General features: G+C 46.9%; 4 protein-coding genes across 4 annotated transcripts; 2 read left to right on the top strand and 2 right to left on the bottom strand.

The window, feature by feature from the left end:
- Positions 1 to 136: 136 nt before the first annotated feature.
- Positions 137 to 3,710, top strand: N7483_008374 (uncharacterized protein; the record flags this gene model as incomplete). Its single annotated transcript, XM_057091801.1, has 7 exons — positions 137 to 441; positions 502 to 763; positions 814 to 1,817; positions 1,875 to 2,595; positions 2,647 to 2,697; positions 2,746 to 3,610; positions 3,676 to 3,710. 7 exons carry the CDS (start codon positions 137 to 139, stop codon positions 3,708 to 3,710), a joined length of 3,243 nt encoding a protein of 1,080 aa, XP_056942975.1.
- Positions 3,711 to 4,493: 783 nt separating this feature from the next.
- On the bottom strand, positions 4,494 to 4,838 carry N7483_008375 (mitochondrial 54S ribosomal protein bL33m; the record flags this gene model as incomplete). Its single annotated transcript, XM_057091802.1, has 2 exons — positions 4,494 to 4,663; positions 4,826 to 4,838. 2 exons carry the CDS (start codon positions 4,836 to 4,838, stop codon positions 4,494 to 4,496), a joined length of 183 nt encoding a protein of 60 aa, XP_056942976.1.
- A 371-nt stretch (positions 4,839 to 5,209) lies between these two features.
- On the bottom strand, positions 5,210 to 6,407 carry N7483_008376 (uncharacterized protein; the record flags this gene model as incomplete). Its single annotated transcript, XM_057091803.1, has 4 exons — positions 5,210 to 5,745; positions 5,786 to 5,838; positions 5,961 to 6,318; positions 6,377 to 6,407. 4 exons carry the CDS (start codon positions 6,405 to 6,407, stop codon positions 5,210 to 5,212), a joined length of 978 nt encoding a protein of 325 aa, XP_056942977.1.
- A 2,508-nt stretch (positions 6,408 to 8,915) lies between these two features.
- On the top strand, positions 8,916 to 16,561 carry N7483_008377 (reducing polyketide synthase sphB; the record flags this gene model as incomplete). The annotated part of the gene is made up of 5 exons (XM_057091804.1): positions 8,916 to 9,529; positions 9,586 to 14,314; positions 14,369 to 14,653; positions 14,714 to 15,129; positions 15,187 to 16,561. The coding sequence occupies 5 exons, from the start codon at positions 8,916 to 8,918 to the stop codon at positions 16,559 to 16,561; spliced, it is 7,419 nt and encodes a 2,472-aa protein (XP_056942978.1).
- Positions 16,562 to 16,583: the final 22 nt, after the last annotated feature.

Consider the following 16,583-nt stretch of genomic DNA (forward strand, 5'->3'; position numbering starts at 1 on the left):
TCGTTACTTCCAAATTTGGAATCCATGCACATCTGGGCCTGTATTAGAACTTCCCTTCATCATCTCGCCCCATTCGTTTCCAATTCATCTCCAGCTGAGTACGTAACCATAATCTTCGCTCCCAATTCCTTCCAATATGGAAGGTCGTGGACAGATGCACCTAGATGTCTCATCGTTCACCATGCGTCCCCCAAATCTACTCGGCCAACCATCCCGGAAACAATCGGGTTCCGAAGCATCACGGTTGACGCAGCATCCAGCGGGCCCCAGTATTGATCTCAATTCTTTTTCTTTTGCCAAGCGAGTCCATCGTCAGCAAGCTTTTGCATCTCGAAATCCGGCCAAGCAAACTCCCCTCAACCCGGACACAGGGGGTTCATTTTCTCGGGCTGCTCAAAAAGTGCCAATGAGAGATGACGATCCATCGTTTACGCAAGCAAGGTGAGATGAGATGCACTCATCCCTGGGCAGCCCAAAGACTGATCCTTCTATTCTTCTCAGCGCGCTTGAACCATCTGTGGAGCTAGACTCACAGCTACCTGAAACACGTATTTCCTGCAAACTTATGCCTTCTTTGCCCGAGAAAGTTTCCTTGACGACATCAGCCTCCAGTCATGCAGAACCGTCTCATCTGGAGACTCAGCTTATGGACCGAACATTGAGCCAGTCTCCGCAGCCGGTAGAGGAACATAATAGTGAGCCTTCCAAACCGAGGAATGAGACTATCTCGACGGTGTGTTCAAGTCAAAATGATGAAGGCGTGGTATGTTTTCGAGATAATATTATTATTGACAACCGCTGATGATGTGAAAGCCAATTTCGTCCCGCCCTGGTTCATCGGAGTCGATTCAGGCCCAGGACCAAATGACAGACGCAGGCAAACCGACCCATCCAGGGCTTCTCAATTTACCGCGGCTAAAACTTGATGGTCAAAGTTCAGCACGCTCGACCCAGGTTCGAAAAAGCAAGCCTCTTCGACGACAGAATGCCAATTCCATGAGACCTGGACCTCAGAATCTCACGGAAGACAAACTCTTCGAGCTTCTTATTGGTAGAATGAGACAGCGTGAGGAGAGCGAGGCTGCTGCTGCTTGTATGCAGCGTGAGATTGAGGCTCAAAATGTTCAGTTGACAAAGCAGAATCAAGAGCTACAACAAAAGGTACAATTTTTCAACAAGCGCCTGCATGAGAGCGATGCTGAATGCCAAGCAAATCGTTCGCTGTTGGGCGAATGGAAAGCAAAAATCCGCAACTTCAAGCAAGTTGTCAATGAATTGGGGCATGGGTACGACTCCCTTGGAGATGAAGCGCAGAAGTTGAAAGACACTGTAATTTCCCTTGAGAAAGAGAAGAGTGATCTCACAGAAGTCGTCAACCAAATCAAGATGCGCATTGCTCAAGCGGAAGGAACTATTGAAGTGCAGCAGAACAACAGACATGAGAGTGAAAAACAGATCATGATGTTGGAACAGTATTTGCATGGCTCGAAAAAGAGAGAAGAAGTGGCGCAAAAGCAATTGACCGACCAGAAAACCAGAATAGCTACCTTGGAATCTTACATTCAAAATTGTGCTTCTGTCCAAGCTAGGCAGCTTGGTCTGATCAAAGAAGGCCAGCAAGGCTTACTTGAGAAGTTGACAGCTAGGATCACCACTATGACTGATGACTCTGTCAATGCAAAAGATACTCTGCTCCTGGCAATCAAAAGTGGATTTGAGGATTGGCATTCATCAATGCAGTCCTTAGCCGAAAAGTCCTCGGCAGAACAGGCAAATGTCGCGAGGTTTACCCAGAAGGCGCAGGATATCGTTTCTCAGTAAGCTCAACCGTTGTAACCCCGGTCTTAACCATGTAAGCTAACCATGAATTTCAGAATTGATACTTTGGCGACCCAATTCACTCAAAACATCGAGGGAAGCATCAGAATAAACAACGGCGTGTCAAAAACGCTCCAAAAAAGGTTTCAAGAGATTCAACATCACCTTGGCTCCGAGTCACCAATGATGAAGCGTCTTGATCATTGCGATGCCGCATACGAAGCTTTGAAGAACAAGCTTGATGTTATTCAGCCGGCACTCGGGACCCTGAGCAATTCCGTTCACACTTTCACTAGTACTGAGAATATGCTCGTTCACGATCTGGAAAGCTTGAGCAAGAAGCTTGAAGAGGTCCAAATCCCAGCAGGCAATCCAGCACTGGAATTGGAGGTCGCCAAAAAGTTTACTGAAAATACCGAGTTGCAAGTCAAGGTCCATGAGAGAAATTCAAAGATTGAGACTCTCAATGAATGTTTGAGTTCGAACAAGACGCTGATTGAAGATCTACAACAATCTTTGTCTGCAGCAGCCGAGAAACAGCATGAAACCGAAAACCAAAACAAACGATTGTCGACCGAAAAGACAAAAATGCAACTTGAAATGGAATCAAGCGAGCAGAGAATTCGCCAAGAACTTGACAAGCAGAGTCACGAGTCGCTGAATCGGATGAAAATGGAACATGAGGCACATCTCCGGGTTCTTCAAAACGAAAAGAATGATGTCGAAAGAAGCGCTGGAGAGCTTGTCACCCAACTTCAGTCCATTCAAAAATCCTTGGTTGGTCTTAATCATATCGGGCGAAAGGATACACTGGCTGATATCATATAGGTTGAAGCAAAGGAGCTCGTTAACAAACACAGCCATGAGCGAGAAGTTTCAGTACGTATTTCAGTCTCCCAAACTCATTGGTTTTACTAAGCCCAGCAGCTACAGGGGAAAGAGAAACGAATCGGAGAGCTCGAAAAGAGTTGTACAGATGCACTCACTCAGCTAACGATCCAGACTGAAGAGATCCAAAAGTTCCAAGAGTTGGATGCGACCTCTCGTGTTGAGAACAGTGATCTTCGCGATCGACTGGAGCACGCTCAACAAAAGATCCATGATCTTGAACAAAAGCTGACAGAGACTGGGACAGAGACGGAGAATGCAGCAGTATCGCGCACTGCAGGAATAGTACCGTTCGCCGCAATCCAAAACCAGTTATTGTCGCGGCCGAATACACCACTATATGGCGAATCGTGTGACTTCACGATGCTCTTCATGTCAGATGAACTAGCTCCATCAACGCCGCTTCACACATTTACCAACCCAAAAGCGTCACTCAAGAGCGTTGAAAATTTCGTCGACGAAACTAGCAACAAACCACGTGCCCTCAAAAACAAAGATACGGCAGTTGCTGGCTCGGAGAAATTGTCTCAGTCTTCCAAGGGCAAGAAACGCAAAGCCGTCAACTTTGAGACCGCGAAGACTGGACGCCAAGCAAAGAAGCCCACCAAGACACAGCCAAGTGGCAGTCAAGCTCAGGCGAGTGGTAACCTTGCTCAGCCAGCTAGCAGTAAAATGGAGGAAAGTCAAGAAGGACGTCCAGCCAAGCTATCCAAGCAAGTCCAAAAATGGACTTACAGCCGCGTTCGTAGCTCTGCTACTCAAATCCAACAGGAGGAAACTAGAGTTCCTTTTCATGCGCTCGCAGCTGGGCGACGACCAAGCCCACAGGGCCTGATATCTGCGAATACTTCGGAAGTCGTCACCCGTCCAAAGGCTCAGAGTCGGAGCCGACGCCGCACCCGAAGTATGCTTCCAACAGTTTCTTTTTTTCTTTTTCTTTACTAAGTCTGTCTGACTGACAATCGATAGGCGAAAAATACGATGCGCGTTTTAAGAATGAGTGAGCTTCTTTGCGACTGCTACCTTGGCGGATGAAGGCACCGGAGCGCGCTCGATGGTGCATTCGAGGGAGCGAACCTCATATTGGATGCTGGAGGAATAGTTTTTAAACATGTAGGCACTATGTATGTGTTAAAGGTTAACATGTTCATTAATCTTTGCAGTTCGCCAGCTTTTTCCAGGCTATTTGGTTATTCGTTCAATCTTTTTCCCACGAACTGCCCTCATACTACCTCTTATTGATCCACTCACCTGCGCAGTCGCCTTCAAATTTGAGTTCGAATATTGAGTTGTATATTAACCCCAAAATGACAAGCTCGAGATCTGATGGAATAAGAATTTTTATTTTCAGTTCAGTACCCAAAGCTGTAATGCTCTTAAACGCCAGACACAATGCTCCGTCAAAAAGGAGTAAACAAGAAACAGAACCTGACAGGCGAATTGTGTCACAGTATCGCCCAACTGCCAGAATTCCTGGATATAATGTACACACAAATGTTACAAGCCTCCGCATTTCATCACGACCATCGATTGCAAGCTTGTATTCCAAATTGACAACGCATTCCGTGGATATAATTGGTCCCAGGGAGCAGGATTCGAGGACATTATATGGTCGGAGGAGAGGATAAAGAATATGGGAGAGGTCGTCTAGCGATCCCCATATCGAATCGAATTGTCGTCGAAGGAACCCGGGGAAATGAAGATAAGCCGGATAAATCGGGACGCAAGTGGAGTATCAATTATCGAGATAGAAACAGTCGGAAAGCGAGAGTCGAGATTTAATAGATTTATTTCGCCTTTCCACCCTTGGTCGCTTCAAGGAAAAGCACCGTCTTCTTCACGACGGGGTCGTACTTCAGCATGCTAAGCGGACGGTGGACACGAGGCCGGATCATTGTGCGGTAGTAGCCCGTCATGGCCATCGAGATGAGGCGCACAGCGATAGTGCGTGACTTGGCTATAGAGAAATGGCACAATTAGCGGTCTATTGGCAAGTAATGCTTTGCAAGTTGTTTTCTGTTGAAGGTCTTGCGATCTCGACTTTAATCAGTGCAGACGGTCATTGAAGATTTGGTCCCCTGCATTGGACTCGAATTGATTGAATTGGCATGTCGCTTACATTTCTTGGCCATTTTGCTCGACGTCCCAAGGTGATTTTGGTCGTTGTTCGATAGGGTGGGAATTCGAGGCGCGGAGTTGGGCAAAATCACCGCGTGCACGTGATATGATTAGTCATGCAAATGAGACCGCCGCCCGGCGGTGGTGCTATCCATATTGACCAGTTGACAGGCAAAGACTGACTACGAAGTATATCAATCTCGGTTATTCGATATACAGTGCTCCAGGGCTGATTCGATTTTGCAAGTGCAAATTTACAATTTGTATTCGTTCAATTAAAAGTTTCTAGTTCAGACGAAAAGATAACCGGCCGTAACACAAAAACTCCCTTTGTCCACTACTAGGACTTATTTGTCTAACCTTGATGCGACCGGATTCCAGACTTTTAAGAATTTTCGGGCTTTAAGTACCGCACATTCGCTCCTCTCTTCCAAATCATTGCCACTGCCAATATTTGTGCTGCAGCGAATGCCCCAGCTAATTTCATCTGCATACTGTACGCCATCGCAAAGACTTCTCGAATGTATACCTGGCTCTCTGGTGATAACTGCTTGATGGACTCAGTTGTCTGTTGAAGTTCAGCAAGTGCCTGGGGTGATATATGACTTGCCAAGCGGCTTGTCAAGTAATGATTCAGAATGGTCGTGGAAGCTGCGATACCCAAGACACCACCAAGGGTTCTAAACTGAATTCCAATGCCAATAGCAGCGGCATGGTCCTCTCCTTCGACCACAAGGGGCGCTGCCATGTAGAATGCAGCTATGCTCAACCCAACTCCCAAGCCGGCAAGGACCAAATATCCGAACTGTCCTGTCCAGATGTGTGACGCACCAGCAATTCCTGAGAATAGGAACATGCCACTAACCTCACACGCAATGCCGGCCAAAATAATATAAACAAATGGAATGGCGAAGCGACCCGCTAAGACAGAGCATGCGATTATTCCCACTGGGCAACTCACCGAAAAGGACAATAGTTTTACGCCCGCGCCGAGTGGCGAGCTTCCATTGACAACTTGAAATCGTTGCGGAATCTCAATAATGCAGACAAATAAAGGTAGACCTGATGTTAAAAAGCCACTGGAATCATCGTTAGCTCGTTTGACAAATAAGCATCAACAGAAGGACAACACATACAAAGCAACACCCATGAACACTCGATGTTTCATCAGCCACCAAGGAAAGACCGGTGTGATAGCAGACTTCTTGGTGCAGGTAAGCCGCTCCCACCATACAAAGGCTATAATTGCGATGCCTGAAATGACAAAGAAGCTGATGACCAGGCTTGAGCCCCACGCATATTGCGAGTTACCTTCCTGCAAAGCGGCGATAATGAAGGAGCATGAGGTCAGGATCAATGCGGCACCAATGAAGTCTATCCTCGAGAATGATCTTGCATCAATCCAAGGGCCCTTTGGTTCTGACGGGTCTGGAGGTGCATCAGGGAAATGGCTCGGGATTGCGGCAAAGATCAGACCCCACGCTACGACGCCGACTGGAATACTATCACAATATTAGTTCGGTTGGATTCATCTGATTTCAGAAAACCTTACTTGTATAGGAAAATCCAACGCCAACTGCCATTGTTTGCAATAATGCCCCCAAGTAGAGGACCCAGAACTAGTCCGAGAGAGGAAATTCCACCGGCGAACGAGCTAGCCCTGTCAAAATGCCTGTATGGGAAAACTCTTACGAATGCATAGAGATTAAGAGAGTAGACTCCGGATCCACCGAGTCCCTGAAAGGCTCGACATATGATTCTGGTAATTTTGTCAGTCAATGCATTCTGGTCACAGATGTGGGGAAACATACAGCTGGCTGAGGTCATTGGAGGCAGCACATCCACCAGAAAACACAACAAAAAGAAAAAGTGCTCCCAGAACGGCCTTTTTCACCCCAATGATTGAGCTGCAATTTGACCAGATGATCAAAAACCCTATTATACACTACATTAGCTCTGCATGAATGCCCGAGTCTGAAAAGAAAATGGAATAACGGACCCGTATAGGTGAGTAGGTAGGCAGTAATGACCCAGCTACTTTGACCAGAGCCATCAAGATCATTCGTAATCGTAACCAATGATGTGCTAACAATCGTTGCTTCAATGCAGGTCAAAAATAACGCCAAGGCAAGCCTGTGAATGAGTTCCAGTTAGCTTGAATATCCGTCCCCGGGGGCCGGCCCCTATCATGACTCGGGGAACTATTTTGGGTACCTTACCCTATTGCCCCAAGATATAAGCGGAATCCATTGAGTGCACCCCCCCAGTCATTGTTCCGCTGAAGCGAACCTGAAGAACTTGAATCTTCAGCTTTCAGCTCCATTGACTCGACTTGATCCATCTTAGAAAGGCGCGCCTTGTGACTGGATTTCTCAAACGGAGAAATTTTCACTCGGTTGGAAGAAATCCAAGCGCCACAAAAGTCGTACAGGGGGTTGATCTCTGTAGAATTCATCACGGGGCATTTGAGCTGGTCTTCTGTGATAGATATTATGTGAGGAACTGGTGGCCTGGTCTCCACTTCTGTTTAGACGTACTCCGTACATATACATGAGGGGTAAATTCAAATGTTGCTCTTGGCTATGTCGCAGCCTCATGCAGGTTAATCAATTATTGAAGGGATCAACATGATTCTGAGTCCATTCTGCATGTGAGTGGTGGATTAATGACAATTTGTATTCATATCTTTAGAAAGATGCAATGTACATGTGTTTTGCTGGCCTCGGTTATACCTACAGATAATAGCGTGAAACTAAAGGAATAAGCGAGCTACACTGGACGAGATATTTATTGAAAATGGCGTCCTAACGGGATAATTGACAAGGATAATGCAGGGATTCATAATCCGTGAATATTGGACGTATTGGGTGCTTACACGTGTTTTATGCAGACTGTCAAGACTCAGGAACACCAACGGAGTACGCATAGACACCGATGCATACTAAAGATGCCTGATGAACAACCATGACACCGGCCGAGATAGCTTCGTATTCCGGTGAGTCCTGTGGAGTAAATCTCAATATGGGTCGCTTTTCCTGCGTTTGCCATAATGAATCGAGAATAGTGGATCTTATTTGTAAAGATGAATCGCATTGAATGTCCTCGAGCCCAATTGCTCATTGGTAGTATACTAATATGATGGAGACACTAGTATAGATTCATTGGGAGGACCCAGCGCGGGATATGTGATTAGTAGTTTGCCGGAGGATCTCGGGGCCATTCATCAAGGAACTTGCATGAACTATGAACGCCTCATGTTGTTAATATGCAGGATTTTGACCAAGGGGGTCCGAGTTGAGAAGAACATTATCAGGCCACCCGAAGAAACTTGAACTGACTTTGAGCCTAGTGGAGGAGATCGGCTAAGTTTTGATGACAGGAGTTTCTCGATTAACAAGAACTTCGGTTCTTTTGTTTCGTGCGACCCGCTCCAGGTAGCGCCTTTTTGTACAGATCAACTCTGTGTTTAGGCCTGTGATGGGTGGAGAGACGGTAGATCCGCCCCACACTATCCATATGGATCAATCTGATTCAAGCCCCCCCATCAATAAATGTACCACCATGGAGCCCAATCACGATATGACATAATTGATCAGGCGTATTGCCTAAATTTAAACACAAGGCACACCACTGATGGTTCGAACGGGAAATATCACCACGGGGCTCGTGAGAGTTACTGTATCAGTACTCCGTAGTGAAACTTGACATGGAAGGTTTTGACACGCAATGTGGAGCTCAGGCTGGTCCCAGGCCTGTTGAAGGACACATGAAATCTTATCCCGAGGCTAGAGGATTAGGGGATGATAGAGCAGCTCGTTTATTTTGCGGGCTAATGGATACTAGTAGTGGTGGAATATAAGGCTCGCATAGAGTAGGTATTGAGGCCTGTTGGGACACAATATTCAATTTATATGCACTGGAAGTCCGATTATTTAGATCAATTCTTCCAGAATTTCCACACTTCACCTGTTTGAGAGATTCTTCTTCAATTCAGAATACATTCAATCATTGGACAAATCAAATTCATCAGTTCTTTTTTCATCCCAATCCTTATCTGTCAGTGGTCTTCTGTTGACTCGGAAACGATCATCATGGTTACATTTATTGCTGATGTGAATGGCTCATCAGCTCATGCACCCATTGAAACCAGCACCATTAATGATTCCAATTCATCTGATATCATTTTGAATGCACGACATGTCCCTCCATCGATGCCCATAGCCATATGCGGCATGTCAGTGCGCCTGCCAGGCGGTATACACTCTCCACAACAACTATGGGAGTTTTTGCTAGCCAAACGAGATGCTCGTGGGCCGATTCCCAAATCTCGATATAATGCATCTGCATATTTCTCCGATGCGGCTAAGCCTGGTAGCATCAGGACAGAGCATGGCTATTTTCTTGACGATAGTATTGATATCGCCACTGTTGATACATCATTTTTCAACATGGGCAAGGCAGAGGTGGAGAAAATGGATCCTCATCAAAGACAGATGCTAGAAGTGGCACGAGAATGTATGGAAGATGCAGGGATGACCAATTATAGAGGAAAAGCGATCGGCTGCTATATGGGTAGTTTTGGCGAAGATTGGGTGGAAGCCTTCGCAAAAGAGAATCAACAATATGGGCTCCACCGTGTAAGTGGATATGGAGACTTTGTGTTAGCAAACCGCGTATCATACGAATTGGATTTGATGGGACCAAGGTTAGTGAGAAATAACACAGTATTTTCTTATCCGAAATTTGCTGATAGATATTCAGCATCACTATTCGAACTGCGTGTTCTGCATCGCTGGTCGCTCTTAATGAAGCATGTTCGGCAATTACGAAAGGCGATTGCGAAGGGGCTATTGTTGGAGGTGCCAATCTGATAATGGGCCCTGGAATGACAGCTGCCATGTCGGAGCAAGGGGTTCTTTCACCCGACGGATGCTGCAAGTCATTTTCAGCCGATGCAAATGGATATGCTCGAGGTGAAGCAATTTCAGCAATTTTCATCAAACCCCTTGACGACGCTATACGTGACGGTAATACAGTCAGAGCTGTAATCAGAGCGACTGCGACAAATAGTGATGGGAGAGGTACGGGAGGCATGCAAGTTCCAGATGCGCTTGCCCAGGAGAAATTGATCAGACACGCATATCAGTCTGCGGGTATTACCGATTTATCCCAGACCGCGTATGTGGAATGTCACGGCACAGGTACACCAGTTGGAGATCCGATCGAAGCAACCGCAGTCGGTCGTGTATTTGGGCCACATGGTGGGATTCAAATAGGCTCAGTCAAATCCAATCTGGGCCATTCAGAGGGTGCATCTGGCCTGACATCTGTGATAAAGTCGGTGCTCGCCTTGGAGAATCGCATCATACCTCCGTCTCTCCATCTTGGTCGGCCCAACCCAGCCATACCTTGGGACTCATATCAGCTTTCAGTTCCAACAGAAGCAGTATCATGGCCAAAATCACGGTGCGAGCGAATCAGTGTCAACTCCTTCGGAATTGGAGGAAGCAATGCTCACGTTGTTCTTGACTCGGCGAGAAGTTTTGGACTATCGCCAGTTCCAATGCGTCCAACCACAACACCACAGCTTCTTTTATACTCTGCTACCAGCGCCGAGTCATTGAAGAAAATAATCTCAAATTATGGTGATTTTGTTCTGAAGAACCCAGACCGAGTCAGTGACCTTGCGTTCACTTTAGCGAATAAGCGAGAGCATCTGCCTCATCGCGCCTACGCCGTGGTAGATCTCTTTGGTGGAGTTACGTCTTCATTGACATTCAAAACCAATGCAGTACCCAATATTGCCATGGTATTCACGGGTCAAGGCGCCCAATGGGCGGAAATGGGCCGATGCATGTTTTGCTGTGATACCTTCCCGGCCTTCACGGAAACAATTCGATCTCTCGATCTGCATCTGCAAACACTGTCTCATGCTCCAACATTGACTATTGAAGATGAGATCAAGAAGCCAACGAAATTGAGTAGCCTCAACTCTGCAGAGATATCTCAGCCTCTTTGCACTGCCATCCAAATCGCATTGGTTGATACTCTTGCTTCAATCGGAGTTTCGCCGACCGCAGTTATAGGCCATTCAAGTGGTGAAATTGCTGCCGCTTATGCGGCTGGTGCAATTGAAAGGGATCAGGCAATACAACTTGCATTCTACCGTGGCTATGTGACCAAGTTACAAACCAGGCATGGATCTATGGCAGCTATAGGGATGGGTTCAAAAGAGGTCCAAGGATATCTCCAACCGGGTTTAGTTATCGCATGCGAAAACTCGCCTAGGAGTGTGACTCTCTCTGGTGAAACTGAGGCTGTTGAGACTGCCATTTCGCGAATAAAAACAGATCACCCTGGCGTACTTGCAAGGTTACTCAGAGTTGACAAAGCGTACCATTCCCATCACATGGCAGAGATTGGTAGCTCATATCATGCGCTCATTCAAAGCATCTCTGCTAAGGCTCCTCAAATACTGTTCTTCAGCAGTGTTGAAGACGGCAAGCTTATCAGAGACGCGAGCCTTGGCCCAGACTACTGGCAAAAGAATTTGGAGTCGCCAGTGCTCTTCCGCTCTGCTGTGTTGTCTCTTCTCCGTCATGAAATCTCGAGGAACATGGTATTTTTGGAAATTGGGCCTCACTCTGCGCTCGAAGGGCCATTACGACAGATTCAATCCGAGACTTCGAACACATCTCCATATTCGTCCACATTAATTCGAAATAAGAATGATGTCGAGTCATTGCTAGGGACCATTGGGAAATTGCATTCTCTTAAATATCCCATTGACCTGCAAAAAGTGATCCCTAGTGGCTCAACTCTTCCCAACCTTCCAAGATACCCATGGGATCACTCGAAGAGATATTGGTACGAATCGAGACTCACCAAGGAATGGAGGCATCCAGCCCACCCACATCACAATCTTTTGGGCCGTCGTACCGCCGAGAGTACTGATTTTGATGTATCCTTTCGAAATTTGTTTCACATGGACAATGCACCCTGGATGCGCGATCATAAGATCGGCACAGACGTAATTTTCCCCTTTGCAGGGTATGCAGAAATGATTGGCGAAGCGTTGAAGCAGCTCAATGATTCTCAGAATGGATTCAAGTTACGGAGAACCGTTATCAGCACTGCTCTTGTTCTTCAGGATAATGGGAGTCCCGTGGAAATAATGACAACCATGCGTCGAAATCGCCTCACCGATGCTGTAGACAGCGACTGGTGGGCATTTACGATCGCAGCCCATAACGGATCAAGCTGGACAAAGCATTGTTTCGGAGAAGCTAAATCACATTGTGGTGAAGCTTTTCTAGAGCAAAAGATAACCCAGTTGGTTCGAAGGGTACCGACTAGCAGCTGCTACAGTGCCATGGCACGAGCCGGACTCAACTACGGGCCAACATTTCAGCGTCTGGGAGGTGTCTGTGCAGATACCCTCAGGCAAGAAGCCACTGCGGAGATCACGACGAGGGAATATGACACTCGAGATTATCATTTGCATCCCAGCATAATAGATGCCTCTCTGCAACTTTACAGTGCCGCTGCGACGAAGGGATATGCCAATGCCCCGGCCAGGATGATGATCCCCACCAGAATCGAAGAGATTTTTATCTCATCTTGTTATGAGAACATTCAGTTACGAGTCTCAGCGAAGAACACACCCAACGGCTCGATTATTGGAAATGGAGAATGCGCGACTCGTGATGGAAGAATAGTTCTTCGCGCATCAGGAGTCAAACTCTCTTGTGTTCAGGATGATCCTGCGCAGGGCCCTGATGGCTTTGCCCGGTTAGAATGGGGACCTCACATTGACTTCATGGATGTGGCTAGCCTGATAAAACCACCCACATATGATCGAGGAGCTTACATGGACCTGTTGACAGAACTGAGTCATCTATGCATGATCCAATCGAGACGAGCCATCGAAAAGTTAGATACTCCGCTGGTCTATATGCACAAATATCGAGATTGGATCAATCACCAACTTCAGTCAGCCGATGTTCAGCATCTGGAAGAGCTCCAAAGTGAACTCATTGAATACAAGATTGAGGCCATGATTGGCAATTTGGAAAATCCCCTGGCATCAATGGCTGCACTGGCGATCCAGAAGATATGCAGAAATGTGCCAAGGATTTTCACCGGAGAACTAGAGGCTCTTGACATCCTTCTTACCGATGATACATTGACGGAACTCTATGCTTTCATGGATCAGTGTGATCAGACACAGCTTGTCAGACATTTGGCGCACCGAAAGCCTAACTTGCGCATCCTTGAAATCGGTGCTGGGACAGGGGGCTCTACAGCACACATCCTCAGCACACTGACTGCAGACAAAAGAACCTTATACTCAAGGTACACATTCAGTGATATCTCGGCCGGATTCTTCCCTGCTGCAAAGGAGCGTTTCAATATGTATTCCTCCATGGAGTACACAACTTTGGATATCAGCAAAGACCCATCCGAGCAGGGATTTGACGGTCGCAAATATGATCTTATCATTGCTTCCAATGTAATTCACGCCACTTCTTCTTTGAATGAAACACTCTGCAATGTGCGCAAGCTGCTCGAGTCTAATGGTCACTTTATTCTCAATGAGTTGGCCCCAACTCATAAGTGGGTAAATTACATCTGGGGAGTCCTTCCTGGATGGTGGTGTGGTGAAGCCGATGGGCGGATCGACGAGCCATACATCAGTATCGAGCGCTGGCGGGAAGAGTTGACCGCTGCCGGATTCCTGGCACCCAATGCTGTGGTTTTTGATGCGGAAGAGCCATACCAGCTTGGTGCTGTCATTGTCACAAGACCCGACCGTGAGACTTTGTCAAAGAAGCGTGTCACACTTCTGGCACTCTGCCAGTCCAGTCCTGTGACACTTCTACAGGAGGAGCTGGTCAACAGGGGATATGTTGTTGATTATCGTGAATTATTAAATGACACACCCCTGCCTGCTGAGCAAGATGTGATCGCCATGCTGGATGAAGAGGTATCCTTCTTTGAAGATATGGATGACCAGCGCTTGAATTCGTTCAAGAAGGTTGTTGAGGACCTGAAAAGTTCCAGACTTCTTTGGGTGACAGGCCTATCTCAGATTCAATGTCAGGACCCACAGTTTGCCCAGATAAACGGCATTGCCAGGTCAATCCGCCTGGAGACATTGGTAGAGTTTGGTACATGCGAAGTTGACGACATCAGTCGTTCGGCTAGCAAGGTCATCGACGTATTCGAAAAGTTTGAGCTCCGCCAGGATGACGAAATCCTTAAACCAGACTACGAATATGCGATTCTGAACAATGTTGTTCATGTTGGACGCTTCCATTCTTTCAGTCCCGAAAGCGAGTTACTGCAGTCAAAGTCAGGTAATTCTGTCGCCCTTCGGGTTGGCAAGCTGGGAAGATTGAGCTCTTTGCATTGGTCATACCAGGATACTCGAGTACTGAGGAACGATGATGTTGAAGTCGAAGTGCATGCAACAGGATTGAACTTCAAGGTATATAAGACAGACACCATCATCATAATAGTTTAGATCACTAATTCAATACAGGATGTTCTATGTGCTCTCGATATTGTCGAAGCTCCAGGAAATGGGTTTGGCCTCGAAGCTGCCGGTGTTGTTCATCGCACTGGACCAAATGTGAGAGATCTCGAGGTTGGTGATCGTATCATGCTTCTTTCCTCCGACTGCTTCAGTACGGATGTGGTTGTCTCAGAAAAAGTCTGCGAACGAATTCCTGCAGGGCTGAGCTTTGAGGATGCCGCAACTATGCCTTGTGTGTTTGCAACCGCAGTTTACTCTCTTTTTGAAGTTGGCAATCTACAAGCGGGGCAGGTAAGTGAACCCAAAAGTTTTGCTGCATGAAATTTGCACGGGGACTAATGCATCAGACAGTCGATCCTTATCCATAGCGCATGTGGCGGTGTTGGTCTTGCTGCTATCCAGTTGGCACAAATGGCTGGCGCCCGGATTTTTGCGACGGTAGGAAGTGAAGAGAAGATCAAGTTTCTGGTTGACAGATACGGCTTGAGTCGGAAAAATATCTTCAATTCCAGAGATATCTCGTTTGCTGAGAATGTTATGAAAGCCACTGACGATGAAGGAGTCGACCTGGCATTGAATTCGCTCTCTGGAGAGCTGCTTCATGCGACATGGTCTTGCATCGGAGAATTTGGTAAGATGGTTGACATCAGTAAGCGTGATGCGATAGGTTTTGGCAAGCTTGACATGGTGCATTTCATCCCAAACCGGAGCTATTCATGTGTCGATCTGGATCATATCTGTCGGAAGAGACCGAATGTCGCGAAGAGGTAAGTTGGTCTAATATTCGAATCCATAGTCACAATTCGCTAACTCGAAATAAACAGGCTGCTCAAGCAGATCTCTCACTTGCTCAAGGAGCGCTATATTCATCCAATTCGACCAATCCAGATCTTCAAGGCTGACGCCATCCTTGATGCGTTCCGATATATGCAACAAGGCATTCATCTTGGCAAGATCGTTGTATCTATGAGAGATCCCCAAGGAGCTCTCACAGTACAGTCCAATATCCAGGTGCAACGAGCGCCTATCTCATTTGACTCCTCAGGTGTATATCTTTTGGTCGGAGGCCTCGGAGGTGTAGGCCGCTCTGTTTCTACATGGATGGCCGCTCACAGGGCACGCCATCTGATTTATTTGTCACCCAGTGCTGGCACAAAACTCAGCCATTGCGAGTTTGCAAAGGAGCTTCTGAGCATGGGTTGCCACGTTGATTTTGTGCAGGGCGATGTTTCCAGTCTCAAGGATGTTATCAAAGCTGTCACGCGATCCGAAGGACGATTGAAGGGTATCCTGCAGATGTGTATGGCGCTTGACAATCAAACACTTACACGAATGACTTCCAAGGAGTGGAACTTCGTCGTTGACCCCAAAGTCAATGGCACATGGAATCTTCACAACGCTTCGACGAGTGCCAATTGTGATCTCGATTTTTTCGTCATGTTCAGTTCCATTTCTGGAATTTGTGGACAGCCTGGTCAAACAAACTATGCGGGTGCTAACACTTTCCTTGATGCTTTCTCCCAGTACCGTTCGAATCTGGGACTTCCAGCCTGTTCCATCGAGGTTGGAGCTGTTGAAGAAGTTGGTTACCTTGCTGAGCATGAGGGAATCAGACAGCAGCTTAGAGCATCCAATGCTCTTCCCTCCGCCGTGTCGGAATCGGAGGTTCTTACTGCGTTGAAGTTGGCCATCTCAAAGCCTCAACCAAATAAAGGACAGCCATCTGCACTGAGAAACAACAACATCTGTCTTGGGCTGCGTTCAAGTATACCTCTGAACGATGCCAACAATCGATTAGTCTGGAAAAAGGACATTCGCATGGGCGTGTTTCACAATATAGAGAGTTCTGACTCTGCAGCCGGCACTCCTATCAGTGACGATCTGAAGTCCTTCGTCCAAGCGGCTAAGAAAGATGCTGCTCTGCTAGCTAATCCTGATTCCGCTCACTTTCTTGCTGTGGAGATCGGGAAGAAGCTATTTAGCTTTTTGCTGAAACCCGAAGAAGATCTGGTGACATGGTGCTCTCTGGCAGAGCTGGGAATGGATTCTTTGGTCGCAATCGAAGTAAGACAGTGGTGGAGACAAATATTTGAATTCGACATTAGCGTTTTGGAAATGCTGGGCATGAGTACTTTGGACGCACTTGGTCAGCATGCGGCTACTGAAATGTTGAAACTGTTACATGGTGCTCAAAGTTAGATAGAGGCTGTCATTCTTCTCT

Source organism: Penicillium malachiteum, assembly GCF_028827825.1.
Source record: "Penicillium malachiteum strain IBT 17515 chromosome Unknown utg000004l:1.0-4883003.0:1.0-4884900.0, whole genome shotgun sequence".
Lineage (NCBI taxonomy): Eukaryota > Fungi > Ascomycota > Eurotiomycetes > Eurotiales > Aspergillaceae > Penicillium > Penicillium malachiteum.